The following is a 27,372-nucleotide window of genomic DNA, read 5'->3' on the forward strand; positions in this document are numbered from 1 at the left end:
ATAGTGGTGAGGTTAGCACCCTGGAAAGGATAAGCCAAGAGTAGACCTGTTTACGTATCAGTCATTGTGAGGACAAAATGGTTTGTGTCAGCACATTGGCACAGTGGCCCAATAAAATCAATTTGATGGTGAGAGAAGGGTCATTCACCCTTTGGTATAGACCTTCATGGGCTGTGCCACCAATAATCACGTTGGGAGGGTAGGGTTTGGGTTAGGGCCAGTGACATGGAGATGTCATGAATTTTGGCCCCAAATATAAGCATCTGGGGCCCAAGATGAGGGTAATACTTGAGCTTATTTGAGAAATGGGAGCAAATTGGACAGATACGACATTTAAATGAGCCACCTCTGGGAGTCAGTGTAGGAGCTGAGATGGGAAATGTTCATTGTAGTACATGAGGTCTGAGAGGTAATATATCGCCAATGTGGAAGGCCCTGTCATAGGGGATAAGCCTGAATGTGAAATCTATTTTGAGCCCATCAACTGAATCAAACAGTCTAGGAGTCTGTAAAATTATGAAAAAAAATGACATAATTTTTTGATGGTGTCCTCCAGTGTCAACGTGACTACAATTAGCTCTGTGAATTTTCTCATCCTTTATTCGGGATGTCCCAGTCGTGGGATGGAAAGTGGTAACTCTCCATTGGGCTCCATCACGAATGATGTGGTGCTGCTGACTGAAATAAATGGACTCCCTTTCCACTGGGACTTGGTTATCCCAAGAGGCCCCACGGATGGCCAATGGGGCCAGGAGGGGGCAATCTCTCCTGGATTTGTGGACTTGGGCAAAGGACAGAGGGTGGGAAAAGCCACATTCGCCTGTAGTTTGGATATGCCTGAGGGTTCAAGCCGTATCCTGTAGATACCATTTCCTTTTAATAAGGAGGCTTCACTGCCTGTTCCAAGCCTGTGGGGTGTTGTTTCCTTTCCATAACCTATGGTAAAATAGGCAGCTGCACTTAAGAGACATGGGCTCAGTGCCTATGATGGCTTTTTTCTCAAGTAGGGCCCAATCAGCACTAAGATTTGTCTTTTAAGAGAAATCTACCTCAGCCACTGAGGGTAGTTTGTATCTGAAACACATGGGGAGTTGTTGGCTATCATGTGTGGTCCAAAGACTCCAAGGGGCACAAGACAGTTGCTAGGACTCCCACCATCCCACCAAGGGGTCACCAGGCAGATGTGGCATCGCTTGTTGGATGGTCTTTTTACATGGGCCTGCTGTTGGGGTGGCCCCCATTCAAATTGAAATGATTTTTTCCGTGACTTTTGTCAATAGATTTTAAAAAGACTATTGTAAATGAATTGTTGCAACCAAATGTTGCAGGCCATGGCCTGACAGTGCGCTGCCAGAATGGAGCTCACTGATTTGGGGTGACTCAGACTCATGTAGGAGGCACAATAAAGAATCAATCAAATTACTCTACCTCTCTTGGGCCCATGAAGGTTGTAATACAGTTTTTCTGTTTTGTTTTGTTTTTGCCACGCCGCATGGCTTGCGGGATCTCTGTTCCTCGACCAGGGATTGAACCCACAGCAGTGAAAGGACAGAATTCTAACCACCAGCCCACCAGGGAACTCCTTGTAATACAGTTTTAAATTAAAATATTTTATCAACAGTTCTGCTATGTAGATCTCCAAATGCGCAGCTTTTTGAGCCTTCATCTTGTGCATTCTTCAGAGGATCTGAAGTTCAACAATGGAGTTTGAACTAAACTTTCCAATGATATTATCTAGGTTTGCTGTTCTAACAGAGACAAAACGAACAGCAGTTTAAACAACATACAATAGTTTTCGCTCACGGATTCAGGTTAAGGTAACACTAGCCCCGGTAGGAAACCACCTTACTGCCCAGGAACTCGGCAATATGAACTTTGTCCCCAAGTGATTTGTGTGAACTGTAGTCCAACAGTTCCGAAGTGGCTCAAGTACTTCCGGCGGAAGAGGGTGGGAACTCGGGCTGTGTTCTCCTCTGGCTTTCTGGGAAGTGTAGTTTACAAGTTCCGTAGAGACTCGGACGCTTCCGCACAGGCGCCGCTGGGACAGGGGAATTGTGGGAAGTGTATCCCCAGCGCAGCCTGGGGGCGGGGTTTCAGGCCCTGCCGCTCTGGGCGGTCAGGTAGTCTCCCTCTCTTCCCTCGCGCTGGTGAGTTGCTTCCGCGTTTTGCGACCCGTGGGAATTTCCCTGGGAACCTGTCCAACCCAGCCATCAATTTGGGGGAAAGAGCTGCTTCAGAGAGCAATGGTTTGAGGGCTGGGGCGTGGGCGGTTGTTCCTTTGGGCGGAGTCCTCTGCGTTTGGTGCGGTGTATGGGATCGTTCCTGGCCTGGTTGGAGGGGCACTAGGGCTCTCGCCTTGAGGACCCATCCCCTGGGCCGTGCACCTAATACCCTGCTCTGTCATTTCCCGCAGTAGAACATTGGATGAATTGCTTAAATTTCTGTCTCTGATGGTTTCTTGTAAAATTGGGATGACATTACTACTCTTAAAAAACAAAATTCAGGGAATATTCCGAAGGTCCAGTGGTTAGGACTCCGAGCTTTCACTGCCGAGGGCCGGGGTTCAATCCCTGGTGGGCGAGGTAAGATCCCACAAGCCACATGGCGGGGCCAAAAACAAAACAAAAAAGGCAAAATCAGACAAAGTTCAACTGTGTAAATTTGAAGATCTAATTGGCTTTATGCAACAGTTGGTGAATTGAGCAGCATCCCATCTAGTAAACAGAAGGGTTGTACAAAATGGAAAGGTTTTTTTGGTTGTTTCAGGCAGAAAAGTAGGGCAAAGGAATTATTAGTAAAAGAAAAGAAAGGATTATTTTTAGGTCAAGATCTCTTTTTGTGGGGAATGGAATGGCAAGGGCTTTATCGTGAAGATTGCCTCTTCTCTGGGGGATGGAAATGGGCTTTGTAATAGATTACCTCGTTAGTGCTGGCCAGAAAATACCAGCCTGGTTGATTAACATTATATTTCTATGTAAGGTGGAAACTGCAGTTAAGTCTTGGTTTGCTGTCATGGGGCGGGGTGTAGCAAATGACTCCATTTTGGGCCTTTTTTTTTTTTTAGCCGCCTCCGGGCATGTGGGATCTTAGTTCCCCCCACCAGACATCAAACCCTTGCCCCCTGCACTGGAAGCACGGAGTCTTAACCACTGGATCACCAGGGAAGTACTGGGCCTGTTCTTTCTTTTTTAACACTACCTTCCTAATACGGTGGTTTGAGAATTAAACGGGATGGTATGAATAAAAGTCTTGATGGAGAAAATGTTCACATATCGAGGTATGGGGCAGTCATTTTAGCTTATACATGGTTCGGCCTGAACTTTGTGTGAGCCAAAGCAGCCTGACTCATGGCCTGTCAAACACAGCACATCTGCTTTAACCATTGAGGTAAAGACGATCCATCTCAAAGATAAGGATAAATAACTCCCTTCCTGTGGCATCTTCCTGCATCTCTCCTCTACCTGAGTATCTTTCCCAGAACAACATAAAACCGTTTTCATTGCAGCTTCCTATATAATGGCAAATCTAGTACTCATCAGGGATTGTGCCAAAATGCTTATTTAATTCATCCAGGAACACAGCAGTGGTTTGAAAAATCGGGTTTATTCGCTGCGGTGAGAGATTACACCCACCTTGGGGAACCATGAGGTGCCACGGCGGTAAGAGGGTGTCAGAAAAAAAAATCTATTACAGGATTTGGGCTTCATTTAAGTGTTTTGGGAGAGGGCCTAAGGACGCAGGGTTCACTCTGGATTGGATGCTGCCAGAAAGCAGGAGCAATTTTAAGATTTAGTATCTCAATAAATGTTATATTTGGGGAGAGCAGACTAGAACAAAGGTAAAGCTCTAAGTGGTAAAGAAATAGCATCACTCTTTTAGCCAAGAGGAGGATGTTTGGCACTGTGTGGGTGGCACAGTGACCTTGTTTTTGTCTGTCTAAAAATTACGAAGGGGGCCTTCTTTTGTCTCACTTTACCGTGGTCTCAGAGAAACCTCATTTGAGGATGGTAGTCTGTGATTTATGTCCCAAAAGAATACTATTGGCCTGTGAGTGCCATGTCAGCTTTCAGATGTCAGGAGTATTTTGTTTTTAATTCTCATTACATTCAACACACCATTATATAGCCATCTTTTGGAAGGAGTTAGATTTTCAGTGGCTGACGTTAGAAAATGACTAGCTTATATTGAGTTTAGAAAAATAGATACAGAACACAAGATTTCATTTAAGAAAACAAAGATGTATGTTGATAGGCATATGTGTTGACATGTTTACAGAGAGAAAAAAATCTGGTTATCTTCAAGGGGAAGGAATCTAGGTGCATCCCCCTCTCCCCCATTTTGCTTTATACAATTTTTAATTGGCTTCCAATAACATGTGTTTTTATTTTTTTTTTAATTTATTTTATTTATCTTTGGCTGTGTTGGGTCTTTGTTGCTGCGCGCGGGCTTTCTCTAGTTGCATCTAGCGGGGGCTACTCTTCATTTTGGTGCACAAGCTCCTCATTGCGGTGGCTTCTCTTGTGGAGCACAGGCTCTAGGCGCACCGGCTTCAGTAGTTGTGGCGCACGGGCTTAGTTGCTCCGTAGCATGTGGGATCTTCCGGGACCAGGGCTTGGACCTGTGTCCCCTGTACTGGCAGGCGGATTCTTAACCAGTGCGCCACCACGGAAGTCCCAACATATGTGTTTTTAAATTGCTCATTATAATAAAGATATTTTAACCAGAAAATATAAAGGAAAAAACTCAGTACAAAACATCCTCCATCAATAGAATCCTCCCCAGTGCTCTAGCATTTTGGCTTTGGGAGTCAGAATGACTCCAGTGCCAAGCTCTTCAGCCTTCATTATGCTTGCTTTGAGATAGCAGACAGTTTCTTAACGTCTCTGAAATTTGGTGTTTTCACCTCCAAAGTAGGGATCATAACTTCAATGAAAAGTTTAAATGAGGGAAGAGCACTTTTCCATGAGGACAAGCTTCCACTTTGGCCCTCTCAAGTTGTTTTTCCTGAGAAACCAGTGGTACCACAGGGTCTGGTACCTTCTTCGATCCTCCTGGTCCCTCCCAAATCCTTCTACCTCGCCTATTCTTTGACCTCTCAGTTTTAGCCTCATATTGTCAGATTATATTCAAATCAAACTACTTTCAATCACCTAGTGTTCCCTAAACAGTCATCCCCCCTTAACTTTTTTCTTTTAAAAAAATTTTTGGCTGCGCCCTGCGGCATGCGGGATCTTAGTTCCCAACCAGGGATCAAACCCTTGTCAAGGCCCTGGAGTGGGAACGTACAGTCCTAGCCACTGGACGGCCAAGGAAGTCCCCCACCCTGTTAATTTCTTGAAGATTGCATCTCCTCACTTGTTCCCTTTCCAACAATACTCCTGCCATAATTGGAGGCATTTCGACTTCAGAAAGTCGTGTCTATGGAACATTTTCGCTGGAGGACTCGGGGAAACGTAATACAGGCTCTCAGTGTAGGAATCCGCCTTACCACCCCCGAAGTTGGGACTTGGCGGGAATCTTTCCTCTCTGGCATTTTGGGAACCGTAGTCAAGGAGCTTCCCGTAGTCTTCCTGGAAAGTGAGCCTCTGGACTGTTTTCCTCGGCATTCTGGGAGATGTAGTCCAGGCACGGTGTAGTCGCTCGCACTTCCGCTCAGGAAGGCGGATCTGACGAATTCTGGGAAGTGTAGTCCAGAAGCCCGGTGGACTCGTAGGCACTCTCGTTCCCGGAGTGGGCGGGTTGCCGGTGTGTTTTCTGTGGGCCCGTGCGTCAGTTCCGCGTCTCGCTGGCCCTTGCGAGCTTCCTGTGTCTCCGCTTGGGACGCGCAACCACCTGGCAATCGATTTAGGGGAAAAGAATCCTCGGCGGAGAACGCAGGTGCGGAGGGGCGAGGGCGGCCGTGTGCGTGCCCCTCGGCGGAGCCTCTGTGCGTTTGGGGCGTTCTGGAAACCCCAAGAGGGCGCTGGCTACGCTCGCGTATCCCCTGGATTGGGAATTTCCGCGGCTCTCACCTCGCCCAGTCCGCCTCCCTACACCTTCCACGCGCGCTTCCACTTCCTCGCGTGGGGAGTTAATCTCCCTGTGCCTCCCGTTGCTTTTCTTTAAAATGTTAGGACCTTCTTAGAAGAATTGTTTTGGGAATTGAAAAAGGTGGTACAAATAGAAATTTTAAGTTCCTGGCACGTAGTGAATGATGATCTCTCCTTGGTGTTAATTTCTCGAGGAGCGGTCAGGTCCCCGGGTTAGGGTCAGAAATCCAGCTTCAATGACACTTGCCCTTCTCTCTATCTCTGCGTGACGCTGGATAATCCCGGACCCCTTCTGACTCTTTTGGAGGGGAAGGTTCCGGATTGCTCGGGATTGCTTCTAGATTGCTCGGAGGGAGGGGAAGCTTTAACTTTTATGGGGACGGGGACTCAATCGTGGCACTTCATAGCATTCTTTCTTTCTCCAGCGTGATTTCTCAAAAAGGACCACACGGAGGTAGAGGGAGTGACCCTGAGCTACATGATAGCAAAGCTCCACGTGAGTGGGACTTGACAGTTTTGTTTTACAATGATCTTCACATCAGTCAGAGAATGTGTAGGATGTGTAATTGGACATGAGTATTGATAGTAATTAATCCTTAACTGTTAACTTAAGTGATGAGGACTTTACACAAATAAATACATTGTGTCACACCATGCCTCCGTGAAGAAATATTGCTCTTTTCCTGTTTTGAAAAATGAGATTGAGACCCAGGGAGCTGAAAGTTATTTGCCCATAGTCACCCACCAAGTAAGAGGCTGAGGTGGGGTTGGAATTCAGGCAGTCTGAGTCCAGAGCTTGAGTTCATAATCTTTTGGATGTAATTCTCCTTAAGCTTTAGGAACTAGGTGGAATCAAGCAGTTTAGTCAGAACTTGATTGTGAGGGACCTTAACATCAAATAAAATGGGCTTGGACTTTTCTATGAGTTTTTCAAAATATCATCAACTATTTTGTTTCACTTGTTACAAATAATATTTCTTATTCTCATAGTACTGTATCATTGTGGAACATTCAGAAATTAAAGAAATTTGAGAGAAAAAAATTGTTTAATTACTTATTAATCCAGGGTGTAAAGATAGCAACAGTTAAGCTTCTAATGCATCTCTGTTTAGTGATTCTTTTTGTGTATTTGTTTATAAACATTTTACAGATTTTATTTTATCCTACCTTTCTCAGTGATTTTTCCCTTATGTGTTTTAAGTATGGAGATTTCCAAACACTGACAAGAAAGAATAAACTAATGAACTTCCATGTAATTTAATGATCAGTCTTACTATTTTCATTATTATTGTTATTCCTGTGACTGTTTCCTGATTTTTAAGAAAGTTTTATTTTTATATAATTTTAAACCTATAGCAAAGTTGCAAAAGTAGTATAAGGAACTCTCCTATACTTGTTACCTAAATTCACCAATTGTTTACATTTTGCCTATCTACTCTGTTCCTCCATCAGGAATGTACCTATATTCAGTGACAGCTCATCTTAGCTTTCTGCATGAAGGAAGCCCACATACCATGAGTAATCAGGAGGTGTCTTGGTAAGAAGGATTTAGGAAAGGCTGACTATAGGATTTTAGCATCACATACTTGGTAATATTAGACTATTATACTAAATATATTTTTTAATTTATTTATTTATTTTTGGCTGCGTTGGGTCTTTGTTGCTGCACGTGGGCTTTCTTTAGTTGCATCAAGCGGGGGCTACTCTTTGTTGCAGTGCGCGGGATTCTCACTGCGGTGGCTTCTCTTGTTGCAGAGCATGGGCTCTAGGCACGCGGCTTCAGTAGTTGCAGCACGCGGGTTCAGTAGTTGTAGCTCGCAGGCTCTAGAGTGCAGGCTCAGTAGTTGTAGCACACGGGCTAAGTTGCTCCGTGGCATATGGGATCTTCCCGGACCAGGGCTCAAACCCGTGTCCCCTGCGTTGGCAGGCAGATTCTTAAACCACTGCGCCACCAGGGAAGCCCCTATACTAGATATTATACTAGAGAATAGTGTTTATATATTAGATATCTATTAAGTTATTTCTAATCATAGTTAATAGGTAACAGTAGATAATGCCAGATAGCATATTAGGTAACATACTGTTATATAATCCACGTCCTGTATTTTGTTCTGTTTTTCATTGGAAGTCTTCATAACTGGTTTTCCCCTCAGTTTAAAGTCCAATTTTATACCCAGCTCACAGATACAGAGAACAGATGGGTGGTTGCCAGAGACAGGGTGTGGCGGGGGTGGGTGAAATGGATGAAAGTGGTTAAAAGGTTCAAACTTGCAAGTATAGAGTAAATAAATCATGGAAATATAATGTACATCATTATGACTCTAGTTAATAATACTGTATTGCTCATTTGAAAGTTTCTAGAAGAGTAGCTCCTAAAATTTCTCATCACACAAAATACATAAATTTGTAATTATGTATGGTGATGTATGTTGACTAGATTTATTGTGGTAATTATTTCACAACATATACAAAACTAGAATGATCATATCAATGATCAAATACCTGAAATTAATATTATAACCCAATTATACCTCAATTTAAAAAGCAATAATAAAGCTCATGCACTTGATCATTAAAAAAAAATTCCAATTTTATGCCTTGCCTTAAGGTGTATATTTGTTTATAAACATTTTACAAATTTTTTTCATACTTTTCATAATGTTCTTCTTTGACATGGAATGATTCCACAGCCTTTGTCTTTTTTGTTCGTGATGCTTTTAGGGAGTATAGAGGCAAGTTATTTTGGAGGACCATTTGAGGTTCATCTGATATATTCCATGTTTAGCTTCAGATTACGCATTGTTGGCAGGGATTCCACAGAAGTGGTGAAGTGTCCTTGTCACTGCAACATAGCAGGAGCCAAAGAATATCAGTTTGTCCCTATATTGGTAAACTCAACTTTGTTTACTAGGCTAAGGTAATGTCTGTCAGATTTATCCATTGTAAAGTTACTCTTGTTTTTCGGAATTAATGAAGTTTTATTATGGGGAGATACATTTATTAGTGGGCATTCTACTATAAAGTGAAACTTCTTCTCTCCCACTTATTTATTTATTCATTTAAATATAAATATTAGTATGGACTCAGGATCCATAAATTCGTATTCTAAATGACATGTAGATTAATAAACATTTATTTTTACCAGCTTGAGGTATATTGTATATATCATAGAATTCACCCACTTGAGATGTACAAATCAATGATTTTTTAGTAACTTTGCTGAGTGGTGCAACCATTGCCATAATAATTTGGAACATTTTCATTTCCCCAGTTGGATTCCTTAGTTAATCCCCATTCTCTCCCCAGATACCCAGGCTACCACTAACCTACTTTCTGTCTCCATAGATTTGCCTATTCTGGACATTTCATATAAATGGAATCATACAATATGTAGACTTTTGTGTCAGTCTTCTTTTGCTTTCCCACACATTTGCAAGGGTTCATCCACGTTGTAGCATAATCAGGACTTCATTCCTTTTCATTGGTGCATAATATTCCATTGTATGGATATGCCACAATTTGTTCTTTCATGCATAGGCCAACATTTTGGATGTTTCCAAATTTAGGTTATCATGAATAATGCTGCTGTGAACATTCATATGTTCATTCACAAGAAGCATCTGCATGGGTGAGCGGCGACCCAGGTCACTCTTTCGTGTCTTTTTTCTGCCTTCCCAGACACTCTACCAGGTGCAATTCGGACCTCCCAGGATCTGTGTAACTCAGGACTCTGCCCATCCCCAGACACAGGAGGAAACATGACCATGTTCAAGGTGAGTAGGGCCCGCCTTTCTCACTTTTAAAGTTCCATCTCATTACTCAGACTGTTGCACGTTTGTCTTGGGATGACTCAAGCAGAACAAGAGACATGGGAGGGCCTGTTCTCCTCCCGGCTCTTAAGTTGTCCCTTTTGAGTTTTCATTGCATTTGTTTTTATTGTTTATTTTGTGTTATTATTATTTATTTTATAGAGTAGAAAAATGACTAGAAATGAACAACTCTCTCACTTCACTACTTCCCTTCTGACAAACAAGCTGTTTTTATTTTCTCTTACTCTTTTTCTCATGTGCATTCATAACTCTTTTGTATTTATGATGTACATTTAATTTTAAATTGTAACTTCTTTCCTTTAATATTAGATAACGTTCATTTTTTTAATGGATACAACATATTTGTCATTGAATTGATGTACGTTTTTATTTTTTATTTTTGTACCCTTTTATTTATAACTGCTTCCCACTTGTAGCCATTTAGATGGTTTAGGAATTTGACTGTTCTAAGCAAACCTGCAGTGACAGCTTTCCTACATTAAACCTTCCCCCCCGCCAAATCAGTTCTGAAAACAGTCTCAGTTTTTTCTCCTTACTGTACTGTGAGCTCAGAAAGAGTACATTTGATATGTGTCATGTTGGCTGTTCTCTAGGTAGAATATCCAGATACAAGCATGGCGCAGCCCTAACTTGCTTTGCACAAAAATATTTGGAGATTTTCACACAGGAAGAGCTGGATTCTGACTTCCCTAGGCCTGAGTCATGGCTTGTGTATATTTTATTTACTGGTCCTTTTTTGTTCTTTTATGTATTAACCAGTTTGACTAAAGTAGTATGTAACCTTAGCTTAAAATGTCCAGTGATACTAGATTTGCCAGTAATTTGACTTCTGTTTCTGCATTTACTCTTTAGAGCAGCTGCGTGAGGAGATTTTGTCTCATTTTCTTCTTAAACGCTTGAAATATGAGACACCTGCTCACGTTGACAGAGGAAACCAAGGGTCTGGAATGCTAAGCAGTCTGCTTAAGTGAAAGATAAACAAGAAGAAAGAAAGAGTTCATTTGAGACCTGTGTCTTGTAGTGTTGTTGTCTGGAGGGCCTTTTGAGTGATGATTTCCACAGTCAGTAGGTAGTGCTGCTCCTCCCCGACCCCTTTCTTGGGTTGCATCTCTTCTCTTTCTGCATCTCTCCTCTACCTGAGTACTGCCGCAGGTACTCTGAGATGCTCAGCGCTCCAGGCACACAAAGACAGCAGTTAGCACAGTCGTATAAAATCTTTAAATTCCTCTGTGGCAAAAGATACCTTACATGGTATTACCAGAAAAAATAGCAACCTGGGGCAAAAGTATTTACCAAACGGATTCCAAAAAACAAAATCCAGAATAAAGAATCTTATACATAGGACAAAGGAAAAAATATAGCGGAATATGAATGGGGACATGAACAGGTATGTTAAAGAGGACAGATACAGATGGTTAATAAATATCTGGAAAGGTATTAGTATTAATTTATAATCGGATAAGTGGGAATACTAAAGCAAATTGTTCTTCCAAATCAGATTACAAAAACCGTGGGAAAATTTATAACCTGCTCTTGACCAATATATGGAGATTCAGGGTACTTGTACTCTCTTCAAAGATTAGGGAAGTAGGAAAAAAAATTGGGAAGAAAATCTGCCATTATATAATTTTATAATTTATATTTTTAATATATAATTAAAAATATAATTTTAAATATGCCTATTTTGACATTTTAATTTTCATTTGCACTTATTTATTTATTTATTTTTGGCCACGTTGGGTCTTCGTTGCCGCGTGCAAGCTTTCTCTAGTTGTGGTGAGTGGGGGCTACTCTTTGTTACAGTGCGCAGGCTTCTCATTGCAGTGGCTTCTCTTGCTGTGGAGCACAGGCTCTAGGCACACGGGCTTCAGTTGTGGCTCACGGGCTCTAGAGCGCAGGCTCAGTAGTTGTGGTGCACGGGCTTAGTTGCTTCGTGGCATGTGGGATCTTCCCGGACCAGGGATCGAACTTGTGTCCCCTGCATTGGCAGGTAGATTCTTAACCACTGCACCACCAGGGAAGTCCTGCAAATATTTTTAAATAATGAGGGAAATAAGATCTACAAAAATGATGTTCTTTGCAGGATGGATTATAAAGAGAAAAATATGTAAAATTAAATATGCTTTATTTAGAACAGGTAAATGTAGATAATCAGTTCTCTGGAATAATATGCAGCCACGAAATGGGATGAAATAGGTGTTATAATATGAAGGAACAATAAGAGTAATAGCAAATGTTTATCAGGCGCTTACTCTGTGCCACATACTCTTCCAAATGCCATAGATATTCCCTTGTTTAGTCCTTGAAAGAACTCTGTCATGTAAGGACCATTATACAGAGAGGAAACTCAGGCACATAGGCAAGCTTGTCCAAAGGCACGCAGCTAGTAAGGGTAAGGGCCACGCAGACCTTTGGGAATCATGCCAAGGCATGTTGGACCCAGAGCATGACACTGAATGCTGCAATTAAGAGATGTAGTGTGGGCAAGATGGGAACCCGTGTCTCTAGGAAGATCCTGGAACCAAGACTCTTCAGTCTGTGGAACTCAGAGAATAGAGATATTGCTACCAGAGCCCTTTACCAAGCAAGAAGTCCTTCAATAGGAAAATCTGGCTTCTAGCAGCATGAGTAGCTTATATGCACTCTAATTCAAGTCTAGCCAGTCAGCTTCCAAGTTTGAAATTCCCCTGACCCCTTAAATTTTGCCGTAGACCCTGGATCGAGGAAACAGACTTGAGAGCCTTGCTTCCTGTCTCCTTGTTGGTTGACCTCGCCATAAAGCTTTTTCTAAAAAAAAAAAGTGTACCTTGAGGTTACATAGGGTGAACTACATCGATGTCCCACACAGGTTACCAAAAGCTTGTTAGCTTGGCAGACAATAAAGAAAAGTGGTAGCTTTTCTATCACAACAGGGTTCGTGTGTGTGAGAGGAAGAAGGCCATTGCTGTCAAATATGTTTGGACTAAATTGCGAAATTCTTCTCAGGACAACTGGCAATATTCAACAAAAAGTAAAATGCATGTTGTCCAGGATATATATTTAGGGTTTTGGGAGGCTTACTGGTAAGTAGACCCAATGAGGGCACAAAATAAATACAAGGATGGTTGTCACTGCCACACTTTCGGTGAGGCTGAGGAAAATCAGTGTGTGACATTGGCAGGATGAAAGGAGAAGGTCTGGGAAGTCTACAGATTTGACTGAAGTCCCTCAGAATCTGGGCTCACTTCCCTCCCATCCTCTCCATCTTTTCAGCACTGTCCCTTTTCTTTCTTTCTTTTTTGTTTTTAAAATATTTATTTGGTTGCGTTGGGTCTTAGTTGTGGCAGGCGGGCTCCTTAGTTGTGGCTCACCGGCTCCTTAGTTGTGGCATGTGAACTCTTAGTTATGGCATGCATGTGGGATCTAGTTCCTGGACCAGGGATTGAACCTGGGCCCCCTGCATTGGGAGTGTGGAGTCTTAACCACTGTGCTACCAGGGAAGCCCCAGCTGTCCCTTTTCAAGTGGCCATTGGTTGTAAGATTGAGGCTACATGTGTTTGGTGTCGTAGGAAGTGGTGACCTTCAAGGATGTGGCTGTGACCTTCACGGAGGAAGAGCTGGGGCTGCTGGACTCCACCCAGAGGAAGCTGTACCAGGAAGTGATGCTGGAGAACTTCCGGAACCTGGTCTCAGTAGGTGAGGACAGGCACCCTCTCTAACCTAATGTCAGCTCCCCAGTTTGGCTTTGTGTCCTCAGGTGTTGAAGGCTTTGGGGATCTTGAAACGGTCACCTGCATTTGGGGACCTCACTTTTCTACCAGCAGTTTTTTAACGAAATCAAATAAGGTAGAAAAATGCCAGGATTTGTTGGGAAGAATGGAATACATTGCAGCAAAAACTCTTACCAATTGCGTGAGTGATGTAAGAACCGATGGGAGGAGATTTAATAAAGGTAGACATTGGCAATAAATCGGTTTCTGTAATACTTACTACGCATATGTGTCTGGGTCTTGAAATACTGGTATTTCTTCAAATAGGTCATGTTTTTTGTTTATTGTTTTTTTTAAATACACTGGTTTTGATTCATTGATCAACATTTCATTCAGGAATCTAAATTTCCAGTAAATTGTACCTTTAGTGTGTTCCTTTTAAGTATGTGACTCTGCATGTTCACAGGGTGTCACCCCTTCAAACGTGATATATTCCACTTAGAAAAGGAAAAAAGGCTTTGGGTGGTGAAGACAGCAACCCAAAGAGAAGGGACATCAGCTAAGAACCAGGCAGATAAGAGTCCTTGGAGATGCTCTTCTATGTGTTTTTACTTTTCTCCAATCCTTTGCTGTCATCTGGTCCAAACTGCCAGACTCCTTCTTTCACATGCCTTTGTACTGGTTGCCCTGCTCCTACCCTTCCCCTCCTATAGTCTGTTCTCCCCGTCACAGCCAAAAGTGATGCTTAGGAAAGATTGCCATTCCTCTATTCCAAACCTTTTATGGCTTATTTTTCTCAAAGTTAAAACCTCTTCAAGTGGCTTCTGGAGTCCTCCTGGGTCCGCTCATGGGCCCCTGCTGCCTCTCCAATTCCTCTCCTCTGCTCTCCTCTCTCGCTCCATCCCTCCCACCCCTGCCGGCCTCCGCAGTGTTCTCAGACCTGCTGGGGATGCTGTATCGCCCGTGGCTGCCCTGATAAATCACCACAGACTTCATGGCTTAACACATGTTGATCATCTTACACTTCCAGAGGTCAGAGCTGTAACGTGGTTCTCACGGGGCTGAAATCAAGGTGTTGGCACCATTGCGTTTCTCCTTGGGGGCTCTAGGGGATAACCTGCCTTTCCAGCTGCTAGTGGTCACCCAAATCTCTTAGCCTGTGGCCGCCTGCCTCCATCTTCACAGCCAGCGACATCGCTTCTCTCTGCCCCTTGCTGTGTATTTGCACGCCCCTCTCCCGCTCTTCTTCTGCATCCCACTTCCTCTTTGAAGGGCCCTTTTGACTGCATTGAGACCCCACGCCCACCCCATAGTAGAGGATCATCTTCCCTTTTAAAGTCAGCTGATCAGCAACCTCAATCCCATCTGCAACCTTAATTCTCCTCTGCCACATAACCTAACATATCTTAGGTTCCAAAAATCAGGACGTGAGTTCCTTGGGGGACAGTTACTCTGCCCACTGCCGGGGCTTCTGCCTCTTAGCCCTCACCTTGCTCTCTCTCTTCCTTTTACCTCAGATCCTCCTGTTCCTCCCTTACTGCCTTCAGGTCTCCGCTCCATTCTAACAGCACGCGAAAGGCCTCCTCTGACCACCCTGTCTAAAATCCCATCCTCCCTGTACTCTCCTTGTTCTGCCTTTTATTGGGCCTCACAGACTTTGGTTTGCTTGCTTATCACTTCTCTCTCTGCACTGAAGTGTGATCCACAGGAGTGAGGAGTTTTGTCTGTCCTGTTTAGTGCTCTGTCCTCAGTACCCAGAGCATCCTGGTATGTGGCAGGTGTCTGTAAATGTTTGTTGACTTAGTGAGCGTGTTGATGGATGGAACAGGAGACCCCCGTGTCTCCGAGGGTCATGGAGATAACTGTTAGTCATGTGCAAACCAGAGTGAATGAAGGAGGTTGCAGAACATTTTTGTCTTTTGATGAATGTCTATCCGATTACTTTCATTTTTTTTCTTATTCGTTTTTTAATTTCATTTTAATTTATTTTATCTTTCCAATTACTTTCTGTTTCAATTACTTTCTTTTTTTAATTGAAGTATAGTTGACTTACAATGTTGTGCTAATTTCTTTTTTTACAAATTTATGTATTTTATTTATTTATTTTTGGCTGAGTTGGGTCTTCGTTGCTGCACATGGGCTTTCTCTAGTTGCGGCGAGCGGGGGCTACTCTTTGTTGCAGTGCGCAGGTTTCTCATTGCCGTGGCTTCTCTTGTTGAGGAGCACAGGCTCTAGGCTCGTGAGCTTCAGTAGTTGTGGCATGTGGGCTCAGCATTTGTAGCTCACGGGCTCTAGAGCGCAGGCTCAGTATTTGTGGTGCACGGGCTTAGTTGCTCCACGGCATGTGGGATCTTCCCGGACCAGGGCTCAAACCCATGTCCCCTGCAATGGCAGGCGGATTCTTAACCACTGCACCACCAGGGAAGTCCCCCACATTCTGTTTTCAAAGAGATAGTCCAAAAGATTCAGAAGGAACTAGTGATGTGCCCTCTTGCTTTCTTTTCACCCCAAAGGATTTTTGCCACCTTTGATTTTCTTTATTAACAGCATGCTTGGTGTACCCTGGTCTCTGGGACAGCTTTTCAGCTTTCCAGCAAAACTGAGTTCTCTGTCCCTTTGATATTTCAAATAACTTACTTGGAAAAGATGTTTTCCTTGTAGGACTTGGCTTAAGCTCTCATAAAAAAGTCAAACCGAGATTCATTTATTCATTCAACATGCATTTGTAGGGTACTCACTGTACTCCAGGCATGATTCTGGACAGTGATTATAAAGTAGGAATGTGTAAAAATGTGTCCCATGTACAAAGTGTGAAATGCTTCCCGCTTTGATGCATTGCAGTGGGAAAGAGACATATTAAACAACAAATGATTTAGTGAGTCATGTGGGGAAAAGTGCTGTGTAGAACATAAACAGATTCAAGGAGGATGGACCTTGCCACAGGTAGACTGAGTGAGGGCAGGATTGGTTATTTTACATTAGGTGGTAAAGAGGCCTCAGTGGTGGGTTGACATTGAACAGAGGCCTAAAAGACATGAGGAGTCACCCAGGTGTCTGTCTGAGAAGACTTCCTGGCAGAATTTAACTCCCGTTTTAGGATTAGCTTTCAGAGTTTATACCGTGACCTCACCTTTTCCCTTTCTCAATATCTGTCTCTGAGTAAAAGATTACCTTCCACTTTTTACTTTTTTTCTTAGAGGTCTGAATTAATATCAGGTTTAGGACAGTGTATGTTATCTGTTCAACTTGGTTTCCCTTTTGTCCTAATGGAGAAAACCTGCCAGTAGGAGTGGAAGTTCTATCCTGTGCTTTCACTGTGTTTTAGTCGGTGTGTGATTAGATATTTGCTGCCAAACCTGCAAGTCATTCTGACCATTCCAATCACCTCAATGCTAAAGTAACTTTCCAATAAAGTGACCCAAGGCAGAGTTGTAGAGAGGCTGTTTATCATATGTCTACTGGATCAAAGAGGAGGCACCTTAAAGGGAGGGGAGTGAATTTCTCCTTTGAAACTTGTCAAAATTCCTTCACAAGTATTTTCTTCCTTCTTCTCCTTCTTCTTCTTTGTCTTGTGTATGAGGATTCCCTGGCGCTCCAGGGGTTAGGACTCTGTGCTTTCACTGCTGAGGGCCTGGGTTTGATCCCTGGTTGGAGAACTGAGATCCCACAGCAAAATAAAAAAGGCTGTTTTGTTTTGTTTTGTTTTTAGAGCAGTTTTAGGCTCACAGCAAAATTGAGAGGTAGGTACAGAGATATCTCATATATCCCTTGCCCTCCCGACACTCACAGGCTTTAGCATCATTGACATGTCCTACCAGATACAACTGATGAGCCTACACTGACACATCGTTATCATCCAGAGACTATACTTTACATTAGGGTTCATTCTTGGTGTTGTACATTTTATGGATTTGGACAAATGTATAACGCCATGTAGCCACCATTATTAATATCATACAGAGTATTTCCACTGCCCTAAAAATCTTCTCTGCTTTGCTTATTCATCCCTCCTTCCCCCTAACCCTTGGCAGCCACTGACCTTTTTACTGTCTCCATACTTTTGCCTTTTCCAGAACATCAAATAGTTGGAACCATACAGTATGTAGGCTTTTCAGATTGGCTTCTTTCTTTCTTCCTATTTAATAATATGCATTTACGTTTCCTCCACTTCTTTTCCTGGCTTGATAGCACATTTCATTTTAGCACTGAATAATATTCCACAGTGTGGAGGTACCACAATTTATTTATCCATTCACCTACCGAAGGACATCTTGGTTGCTTCCAAATTTTGTTTATGGAAAAGTTATTGCTTTTCCTTAAAGTTCTAGTTGATTCAGATTTTATTATCTATATTACTTTTTTGTCTACATCATTTATTAACTATATAGTTTACTATCCAAGATTCTAGGCTGCCTTTGAGATTCAGTAGAAATGGCCATAGGTGAACAATTTGAATCTAGTTATCAATTTTTTAAGTTAAGTTTTTGATGTCTAACTTGCGCCTCACATAGGAAATTTGCACCAGTGGGTTTTGTTATGCTTAGTGGATAGGAGCCAGCTGGACCACCTCTTGGTTTCCTTTGGCACGCAAACCAGAGCCCATGACATACAATGGAAGAGGCGAACTGAACATTCTCTGGATTCATTCAAGTCTCACACTGTCTCCTAAATGTGAAATCGTGACAGCACTGAGCAGAGCCTTCAGTTGTCCACATCTCTGAACTTTATGTCTTTGCAGAAGGAAAGATCCAAAGTGAGATGGAGACTGTTTCAGAAGCAGGACCACATGAAGAGCTTTCCTCCTGGCAGATCTGGCAACACATTGCAGGTGACTTCACCAGGTGTCAAGACTCCATGATAAAAAGTTCTGAATTCCACCAACATGGTGACTCATCCGGCCAGGTTGGGGCAGGATTCTCTGAAACTCACAAAGGCCAGAAACCTTATCAGTGTAATGAATGTACAAGATCTTTCAGTGATGTCTCCAACTTTGATCTTCATCAACAAATACACCCAGGAGAGAAGTCTCATACATGTGGTGAGTGTGGAAAAAGCTTCTGTTACAGCTCAGCACTTCGCATTCATCAGAGAGTTCACTCGGGAGAGAAGCGCTATAAGTGTGATGAGTGTGGCAAGGAGTTCAGTCAGAGCTCACAGCTGCAAGCTCATCAGAAAGTCCACACCATAGAGAAGCCATTCAGATGTGAGCAGTGTGGGAAAGGCTTCAGTCGTAGGTCAACACTTACTGTTCATTGTAAATTACATATGGGAGAGAAACCTTATAATTGTGACCAATGTGGAAGGGCCTTCATTCACGCTTCACACCTTCAGGAACATCAGAGAATCCACACTGGGGAGAAACCGTTCAAATGTGATATATGTGGTAAGAACTTCCGCCGTAGATCAGCCCTTAACAGTCATTGTATGGTCCACACTGGAGAGAAGCCATACAAATGTGATGAGTGTGGGAAGTGTTTCACTTGTAGCTCAAATCTTCATATCCATCAGAGGGTCCACACAGGAGAGAAACCTTATAAATGTGAGGAGTGCGGTAAGTGCTTCATTCAGCCTTCACAATTTCAGGCCCATCGGAGAATCCACACGGGAGAGAAACCGTATGTCTGTAAAGTGTGTGGTAAGGGCTTCATTTACAGTTCAAGTTTTCAAGCCCATCAGGGAGTCCACACAGGAGAGAAACCATACAGATGCAGTGAGTGTGGGAAGCACTTCAGGATGAAAATCCATTATCAAGTTCATCTGGTCATCCACACAGGAGAGAAACCCTATAAATGTGAGGTATGTGGGAAAGGCTTCCGTCAGAGTTCATATCTTAAAATCCATCAGAAGGCCCACAGCATAGAGAAACCTTACACGTGTGAGGAGTGTGGGCAGGGCTTCAATCAGAGTTCACGACTTCAGATCCACCAGCTGATCCATACTGGTGAGAAACCATACAAATGTGAAGAGTGTGGGAAGGGATTTAGTCGTAGAGCAGATCTTAAAATTCACTGCAGAATCCACACCGGAGAGAAACCATATAATTGTGAGGAGTGTGGGAAGGTTTTTAGTCAGGCATCTCATCTTCTGACCCATCAGAGAGTCCACAGTGGAGAAAAACCATTCAAATGTGAAGAGTGTGGGAAGAGCTTCAGTCGGAGTTCACACCTTCAAGCCCATCAAAAAGTCCATACTGGAGAAAAGCCATACAAATGTGAGGAGTGTGGGAAGGGCTTCAAGTGGAGCCTGAACCTCGACATGCATCAGAGGGTCCACACAGGAGAGAAACCATATAAGTGTGGGGAGTGTGGGAAGCACTTCAGTCAGGCCTCAAGTCTTCAGCTTCATCAGAGTGTCCACACTGGAGAGAAGCCGTACAGATGTGATGTGTGTGGTAAAGTCTTTAGTCGGTCTTCACAGCTTCAGTATCACAGGCGAGTTCACACAGGGGAGAAACCTTACCAGTGTGAGACGTGTGGTAAAAGCTTCAGTTGGCGCTCCAATCTTGTAAGTCATCACAAAATGCATACTGGGGATACATTTTATGAAAGCAGCGAGAGTGGTAAGAACATCAAGGAACTGTCAGAGGAAAGAAGTTCTACTAAATGATGTTTTCAAAAAACTCAAGTGCAACGTGAATTCTTGCAAGCGTCAGGTCTCATAGGAGAGAAAGTATTTTAGGTTAGTTGGTGTTGAAGCAGTAGCTAAACAGATCCTAGTGTTCACCAGACCACACAGCAGAGATCCCTTCCGAGTGGTGCAGTAAGGGCTGCATTCAGAACTTTGACATTTATCAGATGTCACTTAGGAGATAGCACTTAGAAAGGAAAAGAGTTTGGTCTGGCCTTTAATAAAAGTGTAAGGATTAGCTAGTCAAAATTGATGTCCATGAGAATGTGCGCTCCATGAGGGCAGGGACTTGGCTGCTGAATCTACGCAACCTTAACATTGACTAGCACTTTTAGGTGTGCTCAGTACTTGTGTTTTAAATAAACCAAAAGGGGGAAATGTATAATATATGAAAGTTGTATCCAGAGGAGGAAACCTGCAAAATAAAATTAATTCAGGACATGACCATTTGTTGAAATACTGAAAACCACTGCAGAAAACCAATCTTCAATATATATTTTTTAAATTTATTTTTGGTTGCGTTGGGTCTTCATTGCTGCACACAGGCTTTCTCTATTTGCAGTGAGCAGGGGCTACTCTTCATTGTGGTGCTTGGCTTCTCATTGCGGTGGCTTCTCTTGTTGTGGAGCATGGGCTCTAGGCATGCAGGCTTCAGTAGTTGTGGCATGTGGCTGAGTTGCTCTGCGGCATGTGTGATCTTCCTGGACCAGGGCTCAAACCCCTGTCCCCTGCATTGGCAGGCAGATTCTTAACCACTGCACCACCAGGGAAGCCCCCCAGTCTTCAATATTAATATGCTATTAGCCTATCGCAACTGGCTCCTTGCCTCCTGCAGCCTCTGTTCTCAAGTTGGGTGGTTTTTTGAGGCCCCGTCTAGTTTTCCAAGGACTGTGTTCAGTAGAAATTGAACTATCTTGTGATTTTTTTTTCTGATGGTACAGGAAAAAACATGATTAACTTTACAACAACAGTAACTGCATAGTATACAATTGATTTTTTTGTCTGTCAGTGTTAAGGCAGGGTTTACTGTAACACTTTGAAAGTGTCACAAAGATTGTTTGTCCCTAGAAAAAAATTTTTTGGTTGACCTTGAACTTACTGATTTCTAAGTCTCTGCATTTTCATCCAGACTTTGAAATGTTTGCCTTCTAATTATTGTAGCATTTCTTCTATCAAAACTTCTTAGGTAGGGGCCATGCCATATTCTTCCCCCACATCCATGAGGCAAATACCCAGAAAACTTGTGGGAATTTGATAAAATTATCAAAATGTATTATTGAGACAAGACTAACATTTATGTGCTTTTCCCTACTGGTAGCAGTAAAGCACGGTTTCAGGAAAGGAGTATATATCAGAATATATTAGATTGTACATCCCTTTGATCTAGAAATCATATAATTGGAAGTTATTGATTATGAGATTAAAATATCAAAAAATGAGCACCACCTCAATGATGTCACTGAATTTTTTAATGGAAATTAGTGTACAGCTGTAAGAATTTGAGTTTTGATATATTCCTATATTAATCTGAAGCCATTAAAATGATGACAGGGACTTCCCTGGTGGTGCAGTGGCTAAGAATTCGCCTGGCAATGCAGGGGACATGGGTTCGAGCCCTGGTCCAGGAAGATCCCACATGCTGTGGAGCAACTAAGCCCGTGCGCCACAACTACTGGGGCCTTGTGCCACAACTACTGAAGCCTATGTGCTTAGAGCCTGTGCTCCGCAACAAGAGAAGCCACTGCAATGAGAGGCCCGCGCACCACAACGAGGAGTAGCCCACACTCACTGCAACTAGGGAAAGCCCGCACGCAGCAACGAAGACCCCACACAGCCAAAAATAAATGAATAATTTTACTAAAAAAAAGAAAATTATGACAGATACCATAATGGCAGGAGATACACAATATGGGCTTTGAGAGATCACAGATTGTAGCCTTCATAGTATAATCAACCATAAATCTTTGTTAGTGTTTGTGTATGTGTGCGTGTGCACACATGTATGTGTACATGCATAAGATCATGTATAAAGGGATACTCTTCCAGAGTGGTTTTCCTAGGCAAGGAGCATTTTGTGGTATTTTTCCGTTTTATAACTTCATGTTATATTTTTTTCATTGAATAGTGAATATTGCCAAAGCAGGAAATTATTACAATAGAGTTTGAAAAAGTACTAAATAATTATCCCTTGCAGTTAAGACCTCATAATATGATTGTTCTATATTGTCATAAGGCATATAAGATCAAAATTACGGTATGAACTCTGGAAGCCAATTTCAAAAACAAAACAATTCTCAGATTATTTTGCGTACACAGAAAAATTGATGAGTTTCAACAATTGAAGCTTTATTATTTATGCTGTGCTTTAACTACAGATCCGTAATAGGGAGAGGGAAAATCCTGGAGCTAGAAACAAAAGTGGATGTACCTACATTGTGGAGGTTAAAAAAAAAAAAAAGTTTCTCTTGTTGAAAAGATGTGCATGAGGAGAGAACTGAGCATAATAGCAGAGGACCCTCTGCATGGGGAACCAGTAAGGACAAAGCAGGTTTGGATGCCATTCCATACTCAGACCAATGGTGGTATTTTTAGTACAGTTGGATAAAGGGCTTTATTTAGCAAGTTACAGTTGACCCTTGAACAATATGGGTTTGAACTGGGCAGGTCCACTTATATGCAGGGTGTTTTTGTTTGTTTGTTTGCGGTACGCGGGCCTCTCACTGTTGTGGCCTCTCCCGTTGCAGAGCACAGGCTCCGTACGTGCAGGCTCAGCGGCCATGGCTCACGGGCCCAGCCGCTCCGCGGCATGTGGGATCTTCCCAGACCGGGGCACGAACCCGTGTCCCCTGCATCGGCAGGCGGACTCTCAACCACTGCGCCACCAGGGAAGCCCAGCAGCGTTTTTTTTAAAATAGTAGTTACTACAGTACTACATGATCTGTGGTTGGTTGAACCCATGGTTGCAGAATTGCAGATACAGAGGAACCACGCATATGGAAGTCTGACCATAAGTTATTTATATAGATCTATCCATCCATCCATCCATCTATAGAGAGAGAGGGAGTGAGTGCACGTGCTAGGTATTTACAGAAGTAGATATGGAAGTGTGAGGATATACAAACACACACGTGTATGTGGTGTATATAAGCATGTATATCCACGTTTCTATTTCAGGGCTGGAGCAAGGAAAGTATAGAATTATCCTGGAGAAAATTTGCTGTGCCAGAAAGTAGGAAAGAGTGGTGGGACATGTAAAAACATCCAGCTTGAAGAGACTCACACTGGGTAAATCTGAGCAATTTGAACATAAAATAAATAATTATCATACAGAATATGAATAAAAAAGAGGAAGGGAGGGAAGGAAGGGCTCTCATAATAGAATGCCAAGCCATAAATATATAGAAAGAATGATGTAATGTAAAAATCATTATTTACAGCCATTATAGTAATTATAGGTTCTGGCAAGAATAATCAATGAATTATAAAACTACTGGTTGAAAGTTTATGAGGAACAGGATGCTACAAAACCCAAAATATCTCTCCACAAAGTAGTATTAATCACAACAGGAAATACAGTAGGTATAAATTTGGTGAACACTACCTTAGCCAAGAGATGAACATTATCAATAACAGAACAAACCAACATTTTAGATCTCTGGGATACGATGTAGTGAGAAGGACGCAACGTTGCTTCAGTATTATTACTGACAGAAATAAACAACCACATCTTATCACAAGGAAGCATCCAAGTTGAGAGTCTCCTATTTCACAGTTATGACCACAGGGAGCATAACTGACCAAAGGTCCCAGCTGCTGCTCTTAAATCCGTCGCCACGTTCGCATGGAGGCCAGTCTTGCCCCGATTGCTCCTAGTCAACACAGCAGGGATCCTAAGGCAGGCCATTTCTTGGAGACCAGGATTCCTCTGTCCAGTGACCTTTTTTCAAGGACTCCCTGACAGCCTTGAAGGATTTTACTTAGATTACAAGGCAGTCTAGGATGATTTACCAAATCTTTCTTCCAGATCTTCACTCAGGGTCAGACTTGCACTATGAGCTCAGTTCTGCCAGCCTCCCAGAGCTCCCTGCCATTTTCTCTCCGATGTTTTCCCTAATAAAATATTTGTTCATTAAAGTCTTTCTCAGCACTTTGCCATCTAGTTCTTGGAGGACCAGGACAAACCCCAAACCCTAGAAACATCCCTTTTTGGCTCTGTCTAGTAACCTTCCTTTCCATATGGTAGCCACTAATTTGTAATGGTGTAGATTCACTTAGCCTATTTTGTACTTTATGTAAATGGAGTCATGTAATAGGTACTATTTTGTGTTGGCTTCATTTGCTCAACAGTATATCCATGACATTTATCCATATTGTTGGGAGTGGATAACTTTGATTCATTTTCATTGGTGGATATTATTGCAGTGTGTAAACATATCAAAATCTATTTATTAATCCCATTATTGGTGGGTATTGGGTACTTTCCCATTCTTCGCTATCACAGTTAGTGGTGATGTGAGCAATCTAGAACGTGCCTTGTGCACTTGTTTGAGGGATATTTCTGTGGGTGGAACCAAAGTGTTATAAGGTATATGTTCAACTTTGGTAGATACAGTTGACCCTTGAAGAATGCATGGGCGTGAGAGGTGCATCTGAGTCTTATTCCATAGATGTTTTTAAAATATCTCTCACTTTTGGCCCATTAGTGGTGCGTTTGGATTTACAGTGTTTCTTAACCTTAAAATAGTCCAATTTTTCAATTTTTTCTTTCACGGTTTGTGATTTTTTTGGTCTTAAGAAATTCTTCCTACTCCAAGGCAAAAAGGCTGTTATCTTACGTTTCTGTTTCTTTCCTAAAGCATCATTGTTTACATTTCAAATTTAAGTCTGCAGATCTTCTGGAATTTATATTTTTGTATCCTATGCTGTAATGATTAATATTTTCCCATATGGATATCCAGCTGAGAACCAATAGTTGACCTTTGGACAACATGGGTTTAAACTACACAAGTGGACTTATACGAGGATTTTTTTCAATAGTAAATACTGCACTACTACACGATCCAAGGTTGGTTGAATCCTCAGATGCAGAATTGCCGATTAACCATGAAACCATGTACGTACAGAGGACTGACTATAAGTTATACTTGGATTTTCAACTTAGCAGAGGGTTGGCACCCCTAACCCCCTTGAACCCTAGTTCAAGGATCAACTGTATTAACAAGACTTTTCCCTCTCTGCTGCAGTGTTTTCTTTCTTTTTGCTTTTGGCCGTGCTGCGTGGCTTGCAGGATCTCAGTTCCCCGACCAGGGATTGAACCAGGGTCACCACAGTGAAAGCGCTGAATCCTAACCACTAGACCACCAGGGAACTCCTTGCAGTGTTTTCTTTTTACACGTTGTTATAATGTCTGTTTCAACATGGATTTTGATGTCTATTATCTTGTCTATCCTTGAGCAAACACCAGACTATCTTATATTGTAGATTTATAGTAAGATTTAATGTGACTAATATCTTTCTTTTCATTCTTCTTTCAGATTGTCCCAGCTCTTCTTTTAGCTCTTTGCTTTTCCACATAATATTTATAAACATCTCATCAATCTCCAAGGGAAAAAATGCTGATATTTTTATTGGGGTTTGATTGAGCCTATAGATCATTTTGGGGATTACTGATATCTTTGTAATATTGAATCTTCAAGCCATGAATATCATTATTTTTAAGAATTTCTCTTGGAGAAAAATTAAAGTGGATCCCATGTAATAAAATGTACATAAATAGACTCCAAAATATTTAAAGGACCTACATGTGAAAGGTAAGTCTAGAAAGTTAATTTTTAAAAGGTAGAAATATATTTTTTCATCTGAGGAGTTTCAGAAGCACAGATATTAAGAAATTATTTTTTTATTATCTTATATCTTATAATTAAAGATTTCTATTCCATGAAGAACACAATAGAAAAATTTTAGAAACACGTGCCCAATTAGGAAAGGATACTTGTAATTGGTAAAACTGAAAAGGTATTAATAATCAGAATATGTAATAGAAATGAGGAAGAAAATGATAGCATCCACATTAGAAAATGGGGCAAAAGGTTTAAGTAGACATTTATAGATGAAGCTACCAAGCATTTGAAAAAAAGATCAAACTTATTAGAAGTCAGAGAAATTTAACTAAAGATACTACTATACATTTAATACACTAGCAAAACAGGGTGATGAGTCGTCCAAATGAAGGTAAATGGTTGCACAAAAACCTGACGTGCAACTCTTGGTAATCTGGACTTGGTGTAGTCATTCAGGAGGTCAATCTGGCTATATTATTAAAGTATACACATTTGCTCTGAAATAATTTCACTCGGGTATGTATTCCAAAGAAATTCTCAGATACGTCTATAAACAGAAATGTAAGAAGATGTTTATTTTATTGTTATTGGCATGGCAGTTGGAAGAGTACAGGTAAAATGTGGGTGCAGAAAATGGAATTCTACGAAACAAATTAGATGGATGGGTGAATCTTAAAAATATACTCCTGAATGAAGGAAATAAACACCAGAATGAATTTTATGACAATATTATTTATATAAATTGAAAATATACACAAGAGCACATTTTGCACAAGAACACACCCAAAAGAAAACACATCAAACAAACTAGAATGGTAGCTTATGGGGTAGAGAAGGGAGTGGAGGGTGCCATAGGGAACAGGAGGTGAATAAATAAAACTTTTAATCATGTTACCATATTTCATCATTCTATATCCAAGATTTCAATTTACTTGTAGTGGAAAGAAATCCTGTGTGCTATGTTGGCTTAAGTCAGGAATAGTTCTTGGAGGATATTTTCCTGAAAGAATTTGGAACAAATTTTTGGAAAAATCTTTGTTTATACCATGGATGATCTTTTTTGTTTTTTGTTTGTTTTGTTTTCTGTTTAATTTTTGTTTTTGTGGGTGTGTGTGAGATCTACTTTATTTTGTTTTGTATTTCATTAATCTGATCTTATTTTTTTCCGTCTGCCTTCTTCAGTTTTATTATTCATTTATTAACTTCCTGAGATGGATGTTTTTCCGAATCAATTTTCAACTTCCTTTCTACTTTAATATATGCTTTTAAGGCTCAATATTTCCCTCTATATATGTGTTAAATTGGCCCTGGAGAGAGAGAGAGAGAGAGAGAGAGAGAGGGAGGGAGGGAGGGAGGG

At 41.8% G+C, this 27,372-nt stretch overlaps 1 protein-coding gene across 3 annotated transcripts in view; it reads left to right on the forward strand.

The window, feature by feature from the left end:
- LOC114906590 (zinc finger protein 45-like) overlaps positions 1–21,824 on the forward strand; it is a 39,543-nt gene extending 17,719 nt beyond the window's left edge. Inside the window, exons 1-4 of one of the 3 annotated variants that reach the window (XM_029241546.1) lie at positions 2,127–2,147; positions 9,708–9,802; positions 13,408–13,534; positions 18,287–21,824. In XM_029241546.1, coding sequence (XP_029097379.1) covers positions 9,788–9,802; positions 13,408–13,534; positions 18,287–20,154 — 2,010 coding nt within the window. In that variant the 5' untranslated portion in view covers positions 2,127–2,147; positions 9,708–9,787 and the 3' untranslated portion in view covers positions 20,155–21,824. Of the gene's footprint in view, positions 2,148–5,778; positions 5,878–6,171; positions 6,526–9,707; positions 9,803–13,407; positions 13,535–18,286 lie in introns of those variants that run through there. The other 2 variants (XM_029241541.1, XM_029241548.1) reach the window with 2 other exon arrangements.
- Positions 21,825–27,372: the final 5,548 nt, after the last annotated feature.

The sequence above is a fragment of the Monodon monoceros genome, unplaced genomic scaffold (genome assembly GCF_005190385.1).
Source record: "Monodon monoceros isolate NGI ecotype Baffin Bay Population unplaced genomic scaffold, NGI_Narwhal_1 Super_Scaffold_10, whole genome shotgun sequence".
Taxonomy (NCBI): domain Eukaryota; kingdom Metazoa; phylum Chordata; class Mammalia; order Artiodactyla; family Monodontidae; genus Monodon; species Monodon monoceros.